Raw genomic sequence first — 21714 nt, forward strand, 5'->3', positions numbered from 1 at the left:
GGCGGGGAGAGGCCGTGTTGGAGGGGTGCCGGCGCGCGGGCAGAGGGACACGGCGCCTACGAGGGGCTCTGATGTCCGGTTTTGCTTGTTTACTGGTAGTGTACCCCCCACCCCTCCCCCTTAATGGCAGTAGATAAACTTGGATTTGTGTCACTGTGTTTCAGGGCTATAGTAAATAACAAAACCGAATGACATGCTTACAGGTGTTTAAGGGAAGGGATTCAAATATGACAATAAATCTTAAACCCCAAACTTCTTGCCAGCCAGCTTTGCGTAGTTTTGCGCTGGGTGAGAGAAGTCACGAGGAGTAAGATATTCTCTGTGGTGAGGAGAAATTCCCACTGATGGATTCCTACTGACATTATAATTTAATCTTTAACTACTGTGCTTTGGTTTCATTGCTGAGACAGTTTATTTAAGAAACTGGATCATGGGGTTCCAGCGATGAATTATTTCTTTTAGGTGTCAGAAGCAGGCAGCTGGGATGTGTGCATGCTGGTCCTGGTGTAAAATGTGAGCTTCTATGCCCTTACACATACAGAGTGTTGGTTGCACACAAAGTCCACTTAAGCACGTGAACTAGGCTGGACATGGAGAAGCATTTGTTTACCAAGAGGCTGTTCAAACACTAGAACAGGGTTTCTAGAGAGGTGGTCTGTGCACCAAGCCTGTCAGTGTTGAGGAGGTATTTGGACAATGCCCTTAACACCACGCTTTAGCTTTTGGTCAGCCCTGAATTGGTCAGGCAGTTGGACTAGATGATCACTGTAGGTTCCTTCCAACTGAAATAGCCTGTTCTATTTTAAGTACATCTATAATGCTCTTACTAAAAAAGTAAGGTGAATGAGATAAGCATAGAGAATTTTGCTTCGTTTTTTAACAAAAGGTAACCAGTGACTGTTCATTCTTAGTCAAAAGTATCTCTATTGATGACATAACAAACTATGTATTTACACTTTATCAGTGAAACACTGGGAATACTTTATGGGCCTGTGAAATAGAAACTGTTACACAGGTGTGTGTTGTCTTACTCTGAACTCAGCATTTATTGAGGATTAAGGTCTTAGACTCATAACTATAAAATTGTGGAACTTGGTGTGTTTATATTCTTCAGACTATTTTATAAACATGCTTCTTTCTTTCTTAGACTTTTTCCTTTTTTATGCAGTTCATAAACTGAAGTCAGTGGTATTTGTATTGAAACTTCCGTACTCACCTACTCCAAGACTTCTGAAATCCATTTTGCTACAGATTAAGTCAGAAAAATGTACATATCAGAAACATCTGGAGGATATTGTTGCCTTCCTTATTGTTATGCTACTGTTCAAGCTGTGGTGGACTGCTTTTTAGATTTGCTGGCTCTATCCTGAATTCAGAATTGGAGAGTCTCTGGGGGGTGGGGTGGTGCATGTCAGTCCTTACTGTTCCTGTATGATTTGAAGAAGGAACATATCTTTCAGTCTGTCGAAGTACATGCAGTTTTACTTCAGGCTTGCTTTTTTTCTTGATAAAGGCAGAAAAGAACTCTAGCCTATTTGTGCAAGGAAATTTTGAAAATTCTGAACATTAAATTTCATCAGATTTCAGTCAAACACAGTTATCTGATACTGAAAATAATATTATTTCATAGAGTGATTGTACTTCATGGTTGCAAAATGTTTTGGACATATCACTGTACAGTACGGTAGCAGCATGTTTACAAATGAGATATGAGGTGAACCTTATGTATCATTTGTATACATTGCTCCTGTACTGAAGGAATAATTTCTGGTGCTGTGAACAAGCATGACAGTAGTATATTTACTAGAATGGCTTGGTCTGAGACAGTCTAATTCAGAAAATAAGGCTAATCGAGCAAAAGTGCTCAGAGATGACCTCTCTGTTAAATGTAGTGAGGGTGACTTGCTCCCATTTTTAAACTGTAACATTTGCTTTTAATGGGGAATGTGTTTTGCTTTAGCAATTCTAGTTTCTTTTTTTTTCTGTCCAGAGAAGTGAAGTACTTAGAGACCTTAGTATTTCAAACAAATGCATTCAAAAAAAATTACTTACTTGAAGGAAAGCTCTTCTAAGCATTACATTGCCAGTGATTTATGAGGAGGTGAAGCTTGGTCTTCCAGGGAAAGAACTGTTGGCTCAGTATTGGTCTGCTGGCAAACACATTCAAAGCCGTGATATTAGAAGCTGTTCAACAAATACAGTTTATCTTTTGTTTAGTGGTTCCGATTTCAGGCAGTTGGAGATGTCTGGGATAACTGCCCCACCTAGCAGGTGCACATGAGGGAAAAACAGACCTGCAAGGGGTTTTGATTATATGAAGGAAGAGTGAAGGTTAAGTGAGGCTGTGTCTCAGAACATAAGGATTTCCTTTTTGCTACAGGATTTAGATTAGTCTCTCTCAGGTAAATATTTGTGTTGTGAAATATTCCTGTTAACTGTTAGGGTTTATTCTTAATAAGGGAGAACCGAAGAGAGAGTTTTGTTTGGAATGAAACATACTTTGAACACTGTGCGTACCAGAGATGTTTTGTAAACAAATGACTTGAAATAAACTTGACAGTATTCTGAAATGAATGCTTCTTTGGTAAAGACAGTTATGTTTTCATATCTGTGAGTTAGTCTGTATTGTAGCAGTAGTTATTTTCTATTTTGGTATAATCCTGAATTCAGCACTCTACATGTACGTACAGGCTTTGGCCTATAGAGTAAAAATGGCAGATACCACGTAGCTTGTATATTTGACGCCAATTGCAAATGCAGTTTTTGTCACTACTCTTCTCATGTAGGTACTGCAACTTAATATTTGTCCTCAGGTTTTTATGTAGATAGTTTTAATGAAGAGTTTAGGTTAATAGAATTCAGCTCGGAAAACTATCTAACCAGAAACTTCTAGAGACATTTTCTCTAGGCAAACAGCTATATTTTGTAAGTGTGGAAAAAGTAGTGTATTCATGGAAAGATGGTGTTCCTGTGTGTGTTTTTCCGTTTTCTCAAGATGGCAGCATCCTGTGTAGTATTAAATAATTTTTGTCAATTAGGACTAAGTGCCATGATGATTCCTTTCCAAATTAGTTGAATGGTGTTTTTATACTGTCGGTCTTACATACATCGTGAGAAGCAGCAGCATATTCTTGTTAGTGTTAAACCCTTATTTTACAGATTTAGTAGTGGAGTAGTAAGTAAAGATGTAAAGTTTTAGTAAAAGGATTTTTGTCTGCAGGCTACCAGTGAATCAGCTAAGATTTTTATATATCAATTAAGCTGTCTTATGTTTTGAAATTAGACCTCTTTTGAACACGAATCTGGACTGGGTGGGAGGAGGACATTTAAAAGAAACAAATACTATACACCCACCAGCCTTCCAAAACTTCAAGTGGATCCACTTATAATAGGGTAGGGAATTATGAAAAAGATTCATAGCAGAAATTTTTACCAGTGGAAACAGAAGTGTGATCAGAAAGGTTAGCTGTGACTGGTGTTTGGGGTCAAAAACTAAACAAAACCTCACCAAAGTGTAGTTTTAGCACTGAGCTTTTTTAAAAGCATGTGCAGCCTTTTATCTCAATTGACTGGGTTTGTCATTGGTATCAAAGGAAAATATTTGTCTGCTTTAGTCAGCTGACCTCAGGAGTTTTCTTTTTACACTGCCTGTGTAAGTTAGCGAGTTATAGTGCAGTGACAAAGCCTGTAAGTTTTCAAGAAGTTTGGAAACTTAGAAAAAAAAGTCAATTCTTGAGGATTTTGGCATTTTTAAGGCAGGTATCAAACAACAACAACAGCAAAAAAAGTCAAAATTTTACGGTTCTTTTTTATCAAACAGCTGCTACAAAGAGTACATGTTCCTCTTGGGCGTCCTGGTAAGGTGGTCATTCTGGTTCTTGTGTCATTCCTGAATGGATTTGCAACAGAACAAGTGTCCCAGACAGGGGTAAAGGAGGATGGCTGCATTGACTTGATCTACCAAAATGTCAGGGAGAAAGACAGAGGAATGAATCATAGAATTGTTTGGTTTGGAAGGGATCTTACTTGTTCCAACCTCCCTGCCAAGTAGACTGGGTTGCTCAAAGCCCTGCCCAGCCTGGCCTTGAACACCGCCAGGGATGGGGCAGCCACAGCTTCTCTGGGCACCCTGTGCCAGTGTCTCACCATCCTCGCAGTGAAGAATTTCTTCTTCGCATCTAATCTAAGTCTACCTTCTCTCAGTTTAAAGCCATTACCTCTTGTCCTGTCGCTACATGTGCTTGTAAAAAGTGCCTCTCCAGATTTCTTGTAGGCCCCCTTGAGGTACTGGAAGGCTGCTGTAAGGTCTCTCCAGAGCCTTCTCTTCTCCAGGCTGAACAACCCCAGCTCTTTTAGCTTGTCTTCATAGGTCCATCTGTCAAATCCATGTCTCCTCAGTTTAGAGACAAAGATGTTGTGCAGGACAGTGTCAAATGTTTTGCACAAGTCCAGTTGTGGTGATGTGAGTTGCTCTTGTCCACCAATGCTGTCATCCTGTTGTAGAAGGCCACCAAATTTGTCAGGCACAATTTGCCCGTATGAAGCCATGTTGGCTGTCACCAATCACCTCCTTATTTTCCATGTGCCTTAGCATAATTTCCAGGAGGATCTGCTCCATGATCTTGCTGGACACTGAGGTGAGATTGACTGGCCTGTAGTTCCCTGGGTCTTCCTTTTTTCCCTTGTTGAAAATGGGGAAGAGGGTAGAAAAGGAAAATATAGGACCAATAGCATAAAATTTTTAAAATCAGTAGTTTGAACTTTCATGTGGTCTGGAGCTTTATTTTTCTAGGATATGCAGTCACCTCTGCATTACTCTACAACTTAAATAAGGAGTGTTTTGGCATTTGTCATGTTTCAGTTCTTGGGTAATGTAGTTTCCAGAATTTTTCCCCAGGATTAGGTTTATGGCTGTGAGGTGTTCTATAGAGACACTGCCTGTCCTTGAACAAAAGAGGTAGATAGTTTTTACTTAGTTTACACAATGAGATTTTACAGCCAGGCTCACAATAAAGACTCATTTGAGTAAGTTTTGTTTCTCTTTTGCCTGACCTGGCCATCAATATTCTGGATGTCAGTTTGATAGACATCAAGTCCTTGAAGGTCATAGAAATGTTTCTAACTTAGTCTGTCTGATTTAGGCTTATCATAAAACCCTTTTAAGGTTCTGTTGCTTCCTTTGCATTTGATTTCTGGACAGCTACCTGTTTGGCTGAATTTGTTTGCGAATTGTTTAGGTAAGTGGCAAAGGACGTACCTTCTGAGTTTTCTAGTGTGGAAAGAAAGGAAATGTGCTGTGTCCTTTCTTCCTTTTCTCCAGGAGTCTTTCTTTTTAATGTATATAATTTGAACACTACTGCTTTCTATTATTACTTTCTGGAATAGCAGGGTACTTAAACATTACCGTTTTGTAGTTCTGTGTTCTAGAGTAGCCTTTTTTTTACTTGAGATGCTGAATTCTGAAACTTTCATCTTGCATACATTGGAGAAGCGGTGAATGCTTCATCCCTGGCAGTGGTTAAGGCCAGGCTGGACAGAGCCTTGGGCAACATGACATGGTCTAGGGTGAGGCATCCCTGCCCACAGCAGGGGGGTTGGAACTAGATGATCTTAAGGTCTTTTCCAACCCTAACCATTCTATGATTCTGTGACTTCTAGGTACAGTACAGAAAGTGCACTTTGTTACGCTCCCGAGGTAAAATACAGGGTTCTGTCTTTCAGTCAGGCTCGAAGCTTTATGAGTTATCATTCTGACGTGGTGGTCATGTTGCTAAATCACTAAGCCACATTTCACTCTCTATGGGCAGTAATGAGTTGCAAATCAATAGACTGTTCTCCGTGGCCTAGCTTATAGAGAGGTTGTAACTTGATATAAGACAGCATTAACAATATGATTAATACTTGTTTCAGTATTCGTTTTAGACTTTGTTTATAGTCTTAATAAGATTTGGTAAGGTACACTTAGTTCACAGCACAGGATGAAGGTGAAGAGTCAAGAACAAAGTGCTTTCTGGAGACTTAAGGCTAAAGCACTAATAGTAGAGTGGGGTTTTGTTTGTTTGGGTTTTTTTTAACTATTCTAGAAAATTGTATCATAGCATAGTAGCTGTTTTGGTCAGACATCAGAAGAGCTGCTTTTGCTTGTTCTGACATTTAATCAGACTATCAGACTTCTAAGGTTTTTTTTTTTTAATGTTGTGATTATAGAATTATGCTAGTGGCCAGTAATCAAAATAATACATGTAAGAAAATTGGGGAAAGGTGAGTAGACTAGAAAAGGGTTTTCAAGATAAACTAAAGCATGCTAAGCTACTATGGAGGTAATGCCAGGCTGTGTGCCAGGAGGTGAGATTGCGTGGTGGAAGGGAAAAGAAAGGGTGTCAGGTACTTCTCCAGCCATAGCTGCCTGAAGATCTTTCTGTTCAGGTTGGGCTGTATGATGACATTGTAAGTAGAAAACAGGTGGAAAACTGTGAGGAAGTAGCAGAGTTGCCAATATGCCTCTGAAAATCTTAAATAGAAAATGATTCTGGGGAAGGGCGGGGTGGATGGAGGAGTAGAATCTCCACAGGAGGAAATAAAGGACTTAGAATTAAATTGCAGTCTTCAATAGAAGAGAGTACAGCTAGCAAATGATGTGGCAGTAAGGAAGAAGTGCAGGGAAGGGAGCAATAGCTGTGGTCAGTCAGGGCAACGTATGGATGGGAGATTTAGTAAGCGATACCATTAAACTAGTGTGGGCTAGCTCATTCTCCCAGATTTATAGAGTGCGCATGACATAACAGATTTTAGAATTATAATCAAATGCAGTGGTATGTATGTTTTTGACCTTACTCCCTTCTCATTTGGATGTGTCTACTTGCCTCAGATGTCAAATGCCTTGTCTTCTATTTAAGAATCATGAAAGACTTTTTTGGGCATTTTGCACTTTCCAGTATGGTTGACCAGTCAGTTTGGATTCAACCATTTCTGACAAAGTACCTTACTCTAGAGTTTACTATCTCTTTGCTCAAAGATGCTGGTAACCATCAGAAGCTGGAAGAACTTACTTTTAAGCCTGTCTTTTCTGTTTCCTTGTCCTCCCTGTACCCAAAGGAAAAGAACAGAATTTAAGAATTGATGTTCCTAGGCTACTTGATAATACATTTTTTCCATATGGTAGACCTTACATTTTGTTCCAGTTTGTATGTAAGTAGCTACTCCAGTGGTGTTGCATTTAATGTAGTTGTTCAAAGCCCAGGTGAAGAAAGCTTAACCACAGATAGGTGATTCTGTATGGGGCCAACTCCGGGGGACCTGCATTATGTTGACAGACCTGATTTTTCTGAAGGCAGCAAAAACAGCGTGGTGGTCAGAGAGCTGCTTCATATTAACAGCAGCTCTAGAATGATGGGAAAAGAGGAATAAAACCCAGTAAAGCACAGAACTGTGCGAATGCTGATTTTCTCATGGCAGTCCCAGCTATGAAGGGACGTGAACCACTGTCTAACCAGTCGTCAGGCTAAATTCTTGAGGTTTTTTTAGATACATGTTGTTTAACCAATGACTGAGTTGCTTGTTTAGGTAGAGTTGGACCAGCTATTTGGATGATACTCTCTTCGGTTACTCTCTTCGGTATATGGATTATGTAGCTATGTAGAAAGTTGTTACAGGCAGTTGTAACAGTCTATGTGTTATGTGCCTTGTTAAAGTGGTCTGTTAGATTGTGAGAACATGAGACTTTAAAAAAGTCTAGTTCAGTGTTAGACTCCAGTTTCCATATAGCAGACAAAGTTACACCTTTTTAATGAAACGGCAAACATTAATAGTGTATCTTATTAATCTCTTTTCCATAATTTGCACAGGGTGATAGATTAATGTCTTTTACTTTTAGGTGCTGGAGATCAGAATTTATTTACTTCCTTATATCCTACGCTTTCACAGCAGCTTCCTAGAGAACCCATGGAATGGAGGAGGTAAACTTGCATTTTATTCTGTGATGTTATTTCATTGTGTGTTTTTAGACTTGGCTAAGTGTGTATTTGCTGTGCTCTGAGAAGCTCTTACAGCAACTGACTAAAGGAAAAGAGAACTTAAGTAATTGAGGTAAATGTTGTGTACATCAGGATGATCATTTCCATATTTCAGCTATGTGGAACTTCACCTAAAGAAAAATGATAGTAATGCTGTGTTTCCCTTTTTGGTTTTGTGGTTTGTGGGTTTGTTTTGGCGTGTGCTTTTGCAGCCTTGTTCTGAAAGTGATAAGCTTTCCTCTTAATGAAGATATAGTAGGACTTACATGGAATTAGATGTGCTTTCCTGCATAAAGTTTGGTATGGCATACTGTTTTCTGATTGGAAAAAAAAAAAAAAATTGGTAGATGTTCTTATTTGGAATTTTCTACTTTTAATGGTCCTAAAGATACAGGAAATCTTTTACCAAAAGCTGAAAAGCTTCTAGTTCCTATTCTTGCAGAAAGGAGCATCTGTCTCATTGCAAGTGATACCAAAATTTAGTTAACTTTATACAAAATGCAGTAAGGGTAGTTTGTGAGTTTCCAGTACTAGAGTATTTAGGTTTATTCCTCTTTCCCAAAGTACATGTTCATTTTTGGAGTCTGCTATGTATGTGTCATCCCTTAATTTCAGTTTTTAAACTTTGTAGGTCTTATGGCCGTGCTCCGAAGATGATTCATCTAGAATCTAACTTTGTTCAGTTTAAAGAGGAGCTACTACCCAAAGAGGGGAATAAGGCTCTTCTGACTTTTCCCTTTCTTCATATTTATTGGACAGAATGTTGTGTAAGTATTAGGAAAGCACCATGAAAAACTGAGTACTCGGATTGAAAAATGAAATGGTTTTGATTTTCTGCTTGTACTGTCTGATACTTTTCATGTGAATTTTGTGCTTGTTAGAACAATTAAAGCTGCACTGCGTAGGCACCAGTACCCAATAGTATTGGAACAAAAACTTAGCTTGACTACTTTTTGCCATAAGAGTATTTCTTTGTAATGTTGTTTGACACTAAGAGGACAGACATTTGAATAACCTGTTTTCAGTACTTTGTTATGACAAAACCCAGGATCTAGCAGTGTTACTGCAGTAGCACAGCACACTTGCTTCTTAATACAGAAACGGACAGAGTATTTTAGCTATTATCTATTCATGAGGTTAAATTGTAAGATAAGTACTTTTTCTTTAGTTCATCTTTCATATATGTATCATATTAGTACGTATCAACATAAACTGGGCAAGATTTGGAATATCTTAATCCTGTTTATCTACAATTCACTGCTTTTTTGCTTGGCCTCTGTTATGAATTAGTTATCCAGTTGACAGACAAAGGTGACACCTGATCTGTAACCAATCAAAAGGTATCCAAAACAGCCTTAAAAATTGTCTGAATTGATCTGTTTAAAAACAACTAAGAAGCCAAAAAAGCGTCAAAGTGCTTTTGGTTTTTTTTAAATTTTCTCTTTAGGAAAAAGCTTTTAAACTGATTAAGATTTAAGCGGTGTTAGAAGGCACAAATACCACACTTTTGTTACTATGTGATAATAAAACAGTTCAGCTTTGTAGTTAGAAACATGTTTTTGTTGTAAAGTTCAAGAGTGTGTAAAATAGTAAATTACGTTTTAAGATCTTAATTTTATTAATTTAAAGAATGATAGTATACCAGATACTAGGATGTATTTACTGTTAACCAAAATACTAGCAATAAATTCAAAAAGACCAAAACCTTATTATACTTTCTCATTTGATTTCTTTCGGTAAATGAACTTAATCATCATTAATTCTGTTTGATGTGTCTTTCTATTTGTCTTCTGTTGGGAAAAAAAAAAAAAAAGCCTTTTGAAATTGGTCAGAATATCTGTTTGATTTGATGATTCACCATGTCTCATCCCAGGACACGGAAGTGTACAAAACTACAGTTAAGGATGACATCACCAAATGGCAGAATATTCTCAAAGCTCACAGCTCAGTAGACTGGCTAATTGTGGTGGTTGAGAGTGATGCCAAGAAAAAGAACAAAACAAATATCCTTCCCCGAACCTCTATAGTAGATAAAATACGGAATGACTTCTGTAACAAACAAAGTGACAGGTAAGCATTCTTTTACTTGCAACTATTTTAACCTTTTGACTGGTGTGATGATTTAAAAACTCCCTATGTAGCAGGTTCCTTGCTCATTTAAGGACTTTCTTTGGTGTCCAGCATTCAGACTGCTGGTACCGTAAGACCTGTGCTTTGAAGAAGACTGACACAAACGATAAAGGGAAAAGTTTTATTTTCAGTTTTTCCTAGATTCTCATGGCTTTGAAAGTGTTTTAAAAAACTTTCAAGTAGCTCCCCATGGCTGAGAGAGGTTTAAGGGGAACAGTGTGGTAATAATCAGGTTTTAGAAATTGAGGGCATTTTGTTTGTTTAGGTGCTTGCAAAAACATTACCAGAATAACAGGTAGCGGGAGTGAGGTGAGCGGGGAATATGAAGCCGATAAGGCTCCTTTTTTACCACTGTACTTTGCCTTTCACTTAATCACCTTTCCATTATGATATAATTGACTGAAAGTCAGTTTCTTCAGATGCTTTTATTCTAAGGAAAAATGATAATGAATATATGAAACTGTTTCTGCTTTCATTAAGGTCAATATAATACACAAATGCCAATTTGAAACTAACTTTCACAGATACTCTCTTCCTTATTCTGAAACACTGCACTGAGTCTATTATATACTCCATTTTTTTCTTTTAGCCTTAAGAGTTGACTTTAAACAGGATAAACATTTGAAGTTGAAAAGAGTAGATGTAAGCACTCGTACCTTGGTGTGAGCTAACAGTGACTGGCAGGTCAGCATGTTAAAAGACCCTGTACGTTGGCAGCACTTTCTTTGTACCTAGACAATGTTTTGATATATTACAGGATTACTTGGGCAAATGCTTACAACAAAGCTGATACAGTTTGGTGCTGGTTTCTAACTGATTGATTGGCTTCATTTAATCATTTTGCCACAGGATAAGATGACTTTTCTAAACACAAATGGTCTTTTATTCAGATGAGAGATTTTTCTGCCTTTAGAGATATTGGTTGCTTTTTGAATGTTACTAAATTGTGATAGAAAAAATGAGGAAAGAAGTTGGTCCAAAAAAGGCTGATTTATTTGTGAATTAATGGGGCCTACTTATTTCTTTTTCTGAGAAAAGCAGTGGAAGTTTTAGCATATAGGATGTATAAAAACAATTGTCATACTGTAAGAATATATTATGGAAGATTATTTCAAGTGATTTTAGAAAAGCTGACTATATGTGATCTAATGGATCTTGATTTGTATCTTGCATAATCCTTGCCAGGAGTAACTGTAATTACTGTTCTGCTGATTTGTATGACTAAGCAGACTTTTTTATTGGATAGCTACAGCATTACTTATGTTTAAGTAATCAGAATAATGTATCCATTATTTGTGTAAAAGAAAACCAAACAAAAAAAGTAAAGCTGTATACTAAAGATATACTCATTTTGTGGAAAACGCTTAACTCTTCTCATAAACTGTATAACAGACTTAAACACACATGGAAAAGTTTTTTTTAAAAAAAGCAAGCCCTCAGCTTTGGTATTTTCCTCTGATTAGCGTTGAATGAAAACCTAAATTTGTTCAGTCTCGATCTTTTGGGTATGCACAGTATTCAACTGTGTATTTATCATAGAATAGTTAGGGTTGATCATCTAGTTCCAACCCCCCTGCCATGAGCAGGGACACCACACACGAAACTATGTCGCCCAAGGCTCTGGCCAACCTGGCCTTGAACACTGCCAGGGTTGGACATGAATTTTGTGTTTACCTCCTCAAAAATACTTTGTATCAATCTCTTTTCAGGTGTGTGGTACTTTCTGACCCTTTGAAAGACTCTTCCCGTTCTCAGGAATCTTGGAATGCCTTCCTGACCAAACTCAGGACATTGCTTCTCATGTCTTTTACCAAAAACTTAGGCAAGTTTGAAGATGACATGAGAACTTTGAGAGAGAAAAGGACTGAGCCAGGTTGGAGCTTCTGCGAGTATTTCATGGTCCAGGTAAGATGCTCTTTTTATTGAGGAAAGTACTTGAGTCCTAGTTTTAATAATGGCTTTGTTGTTGTTGTGGTTGGCTTTCTGGTTCTTTTAATGTGGTGCTCACTCCTTGAGGGTTGGGACGGGAAATATGAAGACTTGTGCAAAAGCAGCATTCTTAGATCTTGTTTGCAGCAGGTGTGTGTTACTCTGTAATACAGTGCTATTACAAAAGCAGGATCTTTTCATGCTTGTCAAAATTTTATGGACCTCAAGTGAAGCAAAAAAAAATTGCATCTAGAAAGTGTTTTAGTAGTTGCTCTTGAATTTTGGATAGCTGTCCCAGCATTGTGCCTGTGCAAAGACACTCCAACTTGTAGTTGGTATTTAATGTGAATGTTGCTATGCTCTCTTTGTTTAGATTAGTGTCAGTATGTATGGAGATAATTTTTTAAAAAGTACTTATTTGGAAATCTACATAGAGCATGCCTTGAATTCCATTTTTTAAAATATTTCTGTATGTCTTTGTTTTAGGTGATATAGATAAAAGCAAAAACTCTTGTTCAGTAGAATTAAAGGTCTTGATTCCTTTAGAGATTTATGGTCCTTGTACAGTGCTGTTCTCCACACCAATTCCACCTCATCTTCATGTTTCCTTTGACTTCATGCGCTACCTCTTATATACGATATACCTATTTCTCAGACTTTCCCAGATTACCACTTTGGCTCTCTTTTCTGTCTACAACTGAACCTATACTGGTATTGCAATTAATGCCTTCACAGTGTAAGCAGAGAGGGGAAAAAGTATTACTGTTATGGGAGATGAGTCTTTAGGTTTTGGGTTTTTGGTGTTTTGTGGGTTTTTTTGGTTTTTTGTGTTGTGTTTTTTTTGTTTGTTTTTTTGGTTTTTTTTTAAACTTAAACTTTTAATTGATGTATGAACAATATCTTGTAGTGGGTCAGGATCTGGAAACACACCAGAATTTACTGGCATAGCTGTGTGACTTAATCTTCTTTTGTGGACCTCCCTGTGTTAGGAAGAAATGGTACATCTGCTACAATGGCAGGGTTTCCTACATGTGTGAATATTGGAAGGGGAAGAATGCTTGGAAAAAGTAATTCCCAGACCTCTGTGTATGGATGGAGGCAGGCTGTAATACCAGACATGACTAGTATCTGTAACATGCTCCTTATATTGCTTGTGTGTCAAAAGGAAGAACTGGCCTTTGTCTTTGAGATGCTGCAGCAGTTTGAGGATGCACTAGTGCAGTATGATGAACTGGATGCCTTGTTTTCTCAATACGTTGTCAACTTTGGGGCTGGTGGTAAGTGTCCTCAAGTGTTAAATAAATGTTAAGTGTATTAATTTCTTCACTGTGCTTCTGCTAAACAACACAGTGCTTTGCATACCATATGTGCACATGGGAGAAAAAGATGGCACTTTGTAGTGAAGATGCACAAAGCACTTTGTGGTCTTTTTATGCTGTATGCAAACTCAAGTATACATCAGTTATTCTCTCATTAAACTTTGTTTTTCATCTGAGGCTTAGAAGTAATTTTTGATGAAAAGCTGTGTTTTCCTTTTACTAGGTGATAGTTACAAATGGAGCCCTGAAACTCTGTAGTAACCTAAGTATTGATCTGAGATACAGTTGCTGTTTTCGCAGCTCACTGCTAAGTCACTCAATAAAGAACTTCCAGGAAAAAATGTGCTCAGTTTTGCCTGAAATTACATGAGACATTTGGTATTCACTGCAAAACTGAATAGAAATATGCGTTTAATCTGCACTACAGAAGATTTAACTTTTTCTTCAAGAAAAAGTACTGTACATGAAGTATCAAATAACTTTAAACTGTTTTGATGAGCTAAAGCAAATGGTGTTATATAACAGCTTTAATCAGGTATGGGTTATGAATCTGGTAAAAATATAGTGCAGGAGTAATTGCAGTGGAATATATTTGTCCTGACTGAACCTGATGCTCTACCTGAAAATGGAGGCACATCTATCCATGATGGCTGAGTAAGAAATACTTTAGATAAAGCTTATTTGTTTTAAACTTCAGGTGGGCCTAATTGCTAAGTCACAAACTGATTTCCACTATACTAATAACAAATACGCAATTAACACAAAATGCTGTGGGGTTTCAATGTGCTGAAGTTCAGTTATCTACTTAACTGTGGAAGTTCTGCTCATTTTTTGTTCTGTTTTTGAAGTTAAGACATTAAGTAATTTATCCATATGATAAACTTTAGAAAAATAAGCCAGCTCACAACCTCTGGAGGGGAAGCAGAAGAGGCTTTAGTTGAAGCAGTGGCTGATTCTTGGATATTGACTTTATTTACTTAGATGGTGCAAACTGGCTGACATTTTTTTGCCAGCCAGTGAGGAGCTGGAATGGTTTAATACTCCGAAAACCAATAGACATGGAGAAGAGAGAGCTCATTCAGAATCAAGAAGCCACTCTACTGGACTTGCGTAGTTACCTATTTTCTCGCCAGTGCACGTTATTAATCTTCCTGCAGAGGCCATGGGAGGTTTCCCAGCGAGCATTGGAGCTTCTTCACAACTGTGTGCAAGAACTCAAGCTATTAGAAGTGAGTCAGCGTAATACATTATATGAATGATTTTATTCAATGATGATCTAACAAGATTTTTAAGTTTAGATATTGGTGATCAGAATACAGTAAACACTGGCTGTGAGTTATCAAAATGAGGCCTTAGTAAAAGATTGTAATGGTGCTACCATTGAAAGTTTCATCATGAGGATGTCTTTGGAAAGAAATTTGGAAACAAACCTTTATTTAGTTAAAGTATTCTAGTCTCCACCTGGAAAGTTAACTTCTTAAATTGGTAGGTAATTTGTCTGCTTCTTTCCTGGATTATTACCAGTCTCTTGAACTGTAGTTCCCATCATTTAAATCTGTAACAGTGTTGTACTGAAGAATATAAGGCAGAGTGGTTAGTATGCTGATATGCAGGCAATAGTTGCCTGTAACAAAAAGCAGTTCTGAATTACAAACAGTACCTACAGTAAGGCTTCTTACTGCCATACGAGTTGGATGCTACTTCGATTGGCTTTTCTGGTTCTTTGTGATTCTTTCTGGTGCCTAGTAATGCTCTTTGGTGTTATGCGTGTGTCTCTGCCTATCTTATCCAATGACAGAAGAAAGAGATAGAAACAAGTGACAGCTCTCAAAGCTTTTCATCATGTTGCATGCCTCCATGCTTTGCCTCTCCTCCTTCCATACTTCAGTTTCTGCTGGTTTTTTAGTCCTTGAAGGAGGCTTTTATCAGGGATGTTGTACACTGATCATCCTCTGTGTATGACCACAGACGTCTATGAATTGAAATACATCTTTAAGCAGCGTAGTGTGCATAATATTTCTGGATTTCACTTTGTGGCTCATCCATGTCCTTAATCCCATGGGTTCGCTGTTAGTTTTATCTCTGCTATCATAACAGTAGCTCCTAACTTTTGCCTGTCTGACACTGTGGTAGTAAGTTCCATCTGTTTATCTGTATTTAAAAATGGGGAATCTACTTCAGATGCATTGTTGACACCTTCATGTATTCTAAAACTAAAACGTATCTCATATATAGTATGGTTTGTGTGTGTGTTTTGTGGGTGTGGGTGGTTTGTTTGTTGTTTTGGGTTTTTTTGGTGGGTTTTTTTTTTGTGGTTTTTTTTTTTGTTTGTTTGTTTGTTTTTTTAGTTTCCAAACTAAATAGATGCAGCCTTCTAAATCTCTGAAGGTACTTACTGCAGTTCCTCTTTTTGCTCCACCCCAAGTCTGTCCTGTGCCCCCAGTGCCTGAGGCTCTTCCCTGCACTGTCTCCTGTTTCTGCTGTTACTGTCTTCATGTGGTGCTCCAAACTGAATGCAGGTGTTCAAGCTGTGAGACAGTGACACTTACTTGTGCATAGCATGTAGTTATCCCTGCTGTGATTCTTTTTCTTTATACAGGCAAATCTCTTAATGTGGCTTGACACCACTGACCACAGAAATCTAAACTATGCTGTTCTTAGGACCTTTCTCTTCCTGAAAATTCTTTCAGAATCCAGATTTTTATTTTTTGTTTCAAATGCATTGGGCTTAGATATTGAACTTGCCTATCACATTAGTCAACTACCTGGTTCATTATGGGTTTCAAGACTTTCATAGTCTTTCTAAAAGGAATATTTTTGTATTGCTTATGAATGGGATTTTGAGACACCATTATTGTGATTATATTCCAGATCTTTAGTTATGCTCATCTTTATCTTGATTCCTGATGTTTTTAATACCAAACTCTACTGTCTTTCTTTATCACGTACTGACTGATAACCCCTTCTTGTTGCTGCGTTGCTTCAGCCAAGACTTGCAGAGCTAAGCCATCCCCCTGGCTTAGGGCTAGAGACCACAGACACCAATATGGCGGATGATCAAATAGCGTTTATTGTGCACACAGCAAGCGTTATATACCTTTAGCAATGCGGAACTGAGCGTGTAGGCCCAATCAGGGGGCAAGTCAGCGGTTTTTGCCTTATAAGGTATTATTCTACGTGGCGCTTATAGCTTTGCCTTTTACGGTGTTCTATGCCTTACTTCCTTGTTCCTATGCTTTCCGTACATCACGTGATCTTCCGAGCGCCAGGCCTTACTCTACACCTTCTTGGTAATTTTTTTGTTTATTTGTTTATTTTTATCTCCATTCTTTAATCAGTTGTCCATGACAGATGTCTTATCCTTTCATTAACCAACTTACTCTTGTGAAGGAAACTTAGACTAATTTATTTTTCCATTTTTTTTAACCACCTTCTTAGTGTATTTTAAATTTCAGTCTCAGATCTGATGTCTTCTTAGGAAAGTAGTAGTATATTCACAGAAATTTTTCCTAACTCTGCTTTCTGTAGGCTTTGTTTCCAAATTTTGGGAATTTTCACAAGTACTTGTATCGATCAGTCCTCTTTTCCTTCTCTTTCGTTTTGGTGAATGTATCAAATCTAGTTAATATAATCACTGTTTAGTTGCTTAGCTGTTCTTGTTTCATGAACTAATACATATAAAGTATACAGGAGGTAGTGAAAGTTGGCCTGTTTGTTTTGGGATTTTTTTTGTGTATTCTTAGAATAAGCTTTTCCAAGAGGCTCTGCTATGTTGTATCAAGAAAAATATTCGCTGAAATGTTCTTCTCATCTGACTAATGCTTATTTCCCAGCTAATTCTATTTGTTCATCTGCAGGTCTCCGTTCCTCCTGGAGCTTTGGATTGCTGGGTATTTTTGAGTTGTTTGGAAGTCTTACAAAGAATAGAAGGCTGCTGTGATAGGGCTCAAATAGATGCAAATGTTTCCCACACAGTTGGCTTATGGAGCTATGCCACTGAGAAGGTAAGCAAATGATGTGCTGTATTTGTGGTATTACAGTAAAACTGTAATTGAAGTAGACCATTTGTTTCTGTGGAACAGATTTTGCACTTTTTATTATGGAATTTAGTATGGGATTCTGTATCTTGTTCTTCTCATGCTCCTTATGTGTTTCTATCGAAGGTGTGTACCTAAGTTGGAAACGTTCCTCCCTTTCATAGTTCTTCTTACACAAAGGGTAAAGGAAAAAGTTGTAGAATAATGAGTAGCAGTAAGGTGGAACTGAAATTTATTAGAGAAAAACAAATTTAGCAACTAGTGACAAAATTAAGCAGAATTTAACAACAACAACAAAGTTAATAGCCATCTCCATTTTATGTGGTATAGAGTAATGTGGCAAGTGGAAATCTTTTTTTTTTGTGGGCTTACCTTGGTAGTTGATTGAATTATTCTAAGTGAATTAACCAAATGACCAACACAACTGAACTTCTGTAAGATAGTATCCTCTGATGACTCTGGATATCAAGCATACCCACTGCTGTTTAGAACGGGTTTTACGGTAGCATGTGGTATTGTTTTAACAGTGTTAGAATTATAGAATCGTTTAGGTTGGAAAAGTCCTTTAAGATCTTAGAGTCCAACTGTTCACCCAGCACTGCCACGTCCACCACTAAACCATGTCCCTAAGCAACACATCTATATGTCTTTTAAATGCCTTCCAGGGATGGTGACTCCACCACTTCCCTGGGCAGCCTGTTCCAATGCTCGACAACCCTTTCCCTGAAGAAATTTTTCCAACTAGTGACAAAATTAAGCAGAATTTAACAACAACAACAAAGTTAATAGCCATCTCCATTTTATGTGGTATAGAGTAATGTGGCAAGTGGAAATCTTTTTTTTTTGTGGGCTTACCTTGGTAGTTGATTGAATTATTCTAAGTGAATTAACCAAATGACCAACACAACTGAACTTCTGTAAGATAGTATCCTCTGATGACTCTGGATATCAAGCATACCCACTGCTGTTTAGAACGGGTTTTACGGTAGCATGTGGTATTGTTTTAACAGTGTTAGAATTATAGAATCGTTTAGGTTGGAAAAGTCCTTTAAGATCTTAGAGTCCAACTGTTCACCCAGCACTGCCACGTCCACCACTAAACCATGTCCCTAAGCAACACATCTATATGTCTTTTAAATGCCTTCCAGGGATGGTGACTCCACCACTTCCCTGGGCAGCCTGTTCCAATGCTTGACAACCCTTTCACTGAAGAAATTTTTCCTAACATCCAGTCTAAACGTCCTCTGGCACAACTTGAGGCCATTTCCTCTTGTCCTATTTCTTGTTACTTGGGAGAAGAGACCAGCACCCACCATGCTACAACCTCCAGGCAGGTAGTTGTAGAGAGTGATAAGGTCTCCCCTGAGCCTCCTTCAGACTAAACAACCCCAGTTCCCTCAGCCACTTCCCACAAAACTTGTTTTCTAGGCCCTTCACCAGCTTCATTGCCCTTCCTTGGGCACACTCCAGCACCTCAATGTCTGTCTTGTTGTGAGGGCCCAAAACTGAATGCAGTATTCAACGTGCAGCTTCACCAGTGCTGAGTACAGGGAGACAGTCACTACCCTGGTCCTGCCGGCCATGCTGTTTCTGATACAAGCCAGGATGCTGTTGGCCTTCCAGGCCACCTAGGCACACTGCTGGCTCATGTTCAGCCGGCCCAGGGCTGTTTCTGAGCAGCTTTCCAGCCATTCTTCTCCAAGCCTGTAGTGTTACCTGTGCTAATCATCTCTTTTCAAGGTGGTTTTCGTCTGAATACAAGACTTTGGGTGAATTTTCAAGCTTGTCTAAGTAGTATACTGGAGGATGCCTGCGTTTCTTGATTATACACAGTTATTAGAGATTATCTTCGGTGGTAATTGTCAAACATCTCGAGCTTTGTCCATGTTTATATGCAAAACCAGAAGGATTTATTCTGATTAGGTGTTATGCATGTAGGGTCATCTGTGTATGTACATGTGTTCCAATGTTATTTGAGTCAATAATTTATATGCAGTTTAATTCATAATATCAATTTCTACTCTGAGAAACAGTTACTTTTGAAAGGTTCTCTACTTTCTTCCCATGATGCAACTTTAATACAGATCTTACAAGCAGTACAATATGGCAGCAGTGGATTATAGGAATTGTAGGAATGTATTGTAGGAATGATGCAATAGAATAAAAGGAGTTTTATATTGATTTTGTAGCCTATTTAAAACAAGCATCTGGTTCTTCTTACAGTTAAAATCTCTGGGTTACCTGTGTGGACTTGTGTCAGAGAAGGGACCCAATTCAGAAGACCTTAACAGAACTGTCGATCTGTTAGCTGGGTTGGGAACAGAACGCCCTGAAACAGGTATTACCAGGAATGTATGCATTCTTTCTAATAACTGACATTTGTCTTAAAAACATAGTATGTAAATACATTAGTAATAATAATTTCCAAATATCCCTACATATATATGAACATTGATAGAACTATTATTTCTTATGAGATCTTTTAATATGTGTCTAGTACTTTAAATTATTAATGCATCTTCTTACTGTTGCAAATATAAGATTTTCCATTAATGCTCCATTTATCAGCATTTAGGTAAACAGCCCTGAACAATACTGGTCTTGAATAAAGTTTTTCATACTTTGGAACAAGTATTAAAAATAAACTTATTTGAAAAAGAAATAGAACATCCTTGATCTGATGCAAATGGATAACCTGAAACTGGAGCTACAAAGTGGTATTATCTGAGTTGAAGTGATACTATTTGTGTGGCTGAACAATCAAATTTATTTACTCCTTGTGGATTTACCACAAGGATATTTGTGAAGATATTCTGAAGGGAAGAAGTTTTAGGAAGTTAAATATGCTAGAACAATTATTATCTTTGAAGCATTAGCTGACAGACTGATGCTTCACTTGCTCTTGCAGGTATGACAATGTATGATTCTTAATTCAGTTCTACGGTGCCTGTTGTATTTACTTAAAATGCCTTTTTTTTTTTTTCTTCAAGAAATACTGCCGCATATTTGGTCTGGCAAAGATTTCTAAATTAAGCAAGCTACTTCAGAAAAAACTTGGTCTTGCTAACCATTTTCTTTTGAAGTACATTGTTTAAAATAATAAAATGTCTTTAATTTACAGTATACTCTTGTCATGCTGATTTATAAATCCAGCAGTGGGGAGTTGCAAGAATATCACTCTTGGCACAATATAGTATTGAAATACAATTGTGTGTGTTTCTAGGTTGAATATATATTATGAAATACTGTGTGAAGAAGTTAGTAAAGTTATACTGCTGCTTGCCTTTACTCTGCTACTCTGAACATCATTCACATGTGCATACACACACAGGGAGTTGTGAAACAGCCTTTCGTGATCTTATTTTAGAGCCTGGGGAAGAAACTCATGATCTGTCCCTAAGTGGTAGTGATGTTTACCACATAAAATTAGTTTTAAGTTTTCTCTCCACTTCCTACTGAAGGAAAAAGTGGGGGAAGGAGGGCGGGAGGAGTGTTATTAAAATAGGACTGTATTTGTAAGTGACACCTCTTGTTCTGCTTTTTCCTAAAGCCAATGCATCCCAGAGTCCTTATAAGAAACTTAAAGAGGCCTTATCATCTGTAGAAGCTTTTGAAAAACACTACTTGGTAAGTAGAGGTTTGGTTGTTTATATTAGTTCTGCGTGTTTATATTACAGGTTGATTAGGGTCAAAATTTTCAAACCTGAGAAGATAACACTGAGAACTTAAATCTATATTTCTATATTTTGATATCAAAAGTTATTGCTTACATACTGAACACAACAGAGTTGATTTGTTTTACAGCTGGAACCTTGTATGGGCCCCAAGTTTCAAATATTTGGATTAATTCTAGTGTTTACAGTTATGAGTTGGAGGTTATTATTTGTAAGTATGTACACTTAGTTATTAAAATAGCCAATGCTATGGATATCATATTCTGCTATCTCAGATGCAGAATTAATTGAATCTTCCCCAGAACAATATTGAGGTGCTAATTTAGCTTCCTTTTGAATGATTTAGACTTGCATCTTGCAATAATGTTACGTAGTTTAAGTTATACTGTTTTTATTTTTTTTGGTTTTTTTTTTAAATATATATATATAAATACACACACACACACACACACACTGTGGGACATTTCTGGGTAATAGGGTTGGAGCTGGCATAGATTGAAACATTAGAATTCTTACTGTGCTTTAATACGCGTGTTTTATTCCCTGACAGCTCCCTTATTGAGAGCCATTGTAACGATGATCTGTTGTGTTTGGTTTGGTTTTTTTTTTTTTA

General features: G+C 37.6%; 1 protein-coding gene across 1 annotated transcript in view; it reads left to right on the forward strand.

The window, feature by feature from the left end:
- Positions 1–7873: 7873 nt before the first annotated feature.
- Positions 7874–21714, forward strand: part of LOC104408108 (trafficking protein particle complex subunit 10-like) — a gene marked incomplete at its 5' end in the record, with an annotated part of 33735 nt that continues 19894 nt past the window's right edge. Inside the window, 9 exon segments of the mRNA XM_010017595.1 lie at positions 7874–7955; positions 8644–8779; positions 9886–10082; positions 11852–12047; positions 13237–13348; positions 14372–14619; positions 17248–17394; positions 19651–19765; positions 20978–21054. Coding sequence (XP_010015897.1) covers positions 7874–7955; positions 8644–8779; positions 9886–10082; positions 11852–12047; positions 13237–13348; positions 14372–14619; positions 17248–17394; positions 19651–19765; positions 20978–21054 — 1310 coding nt within the window.

This window comes from Nestor notabilis, unplaced genomic scaffold (assembly GCF_000696875.1).
Source record: "Nestor notabilis isolate BGI_N333 unplaced genomic scaffold, ASM69687v1 scaffold5507, whole genome shotgun sequence".
Lineage (NCBI taxonomy): Eukaryota > Metazoa > Chordata > Aves > Psittaciformes > Psittacidae > Nestor > Nestor notabilis.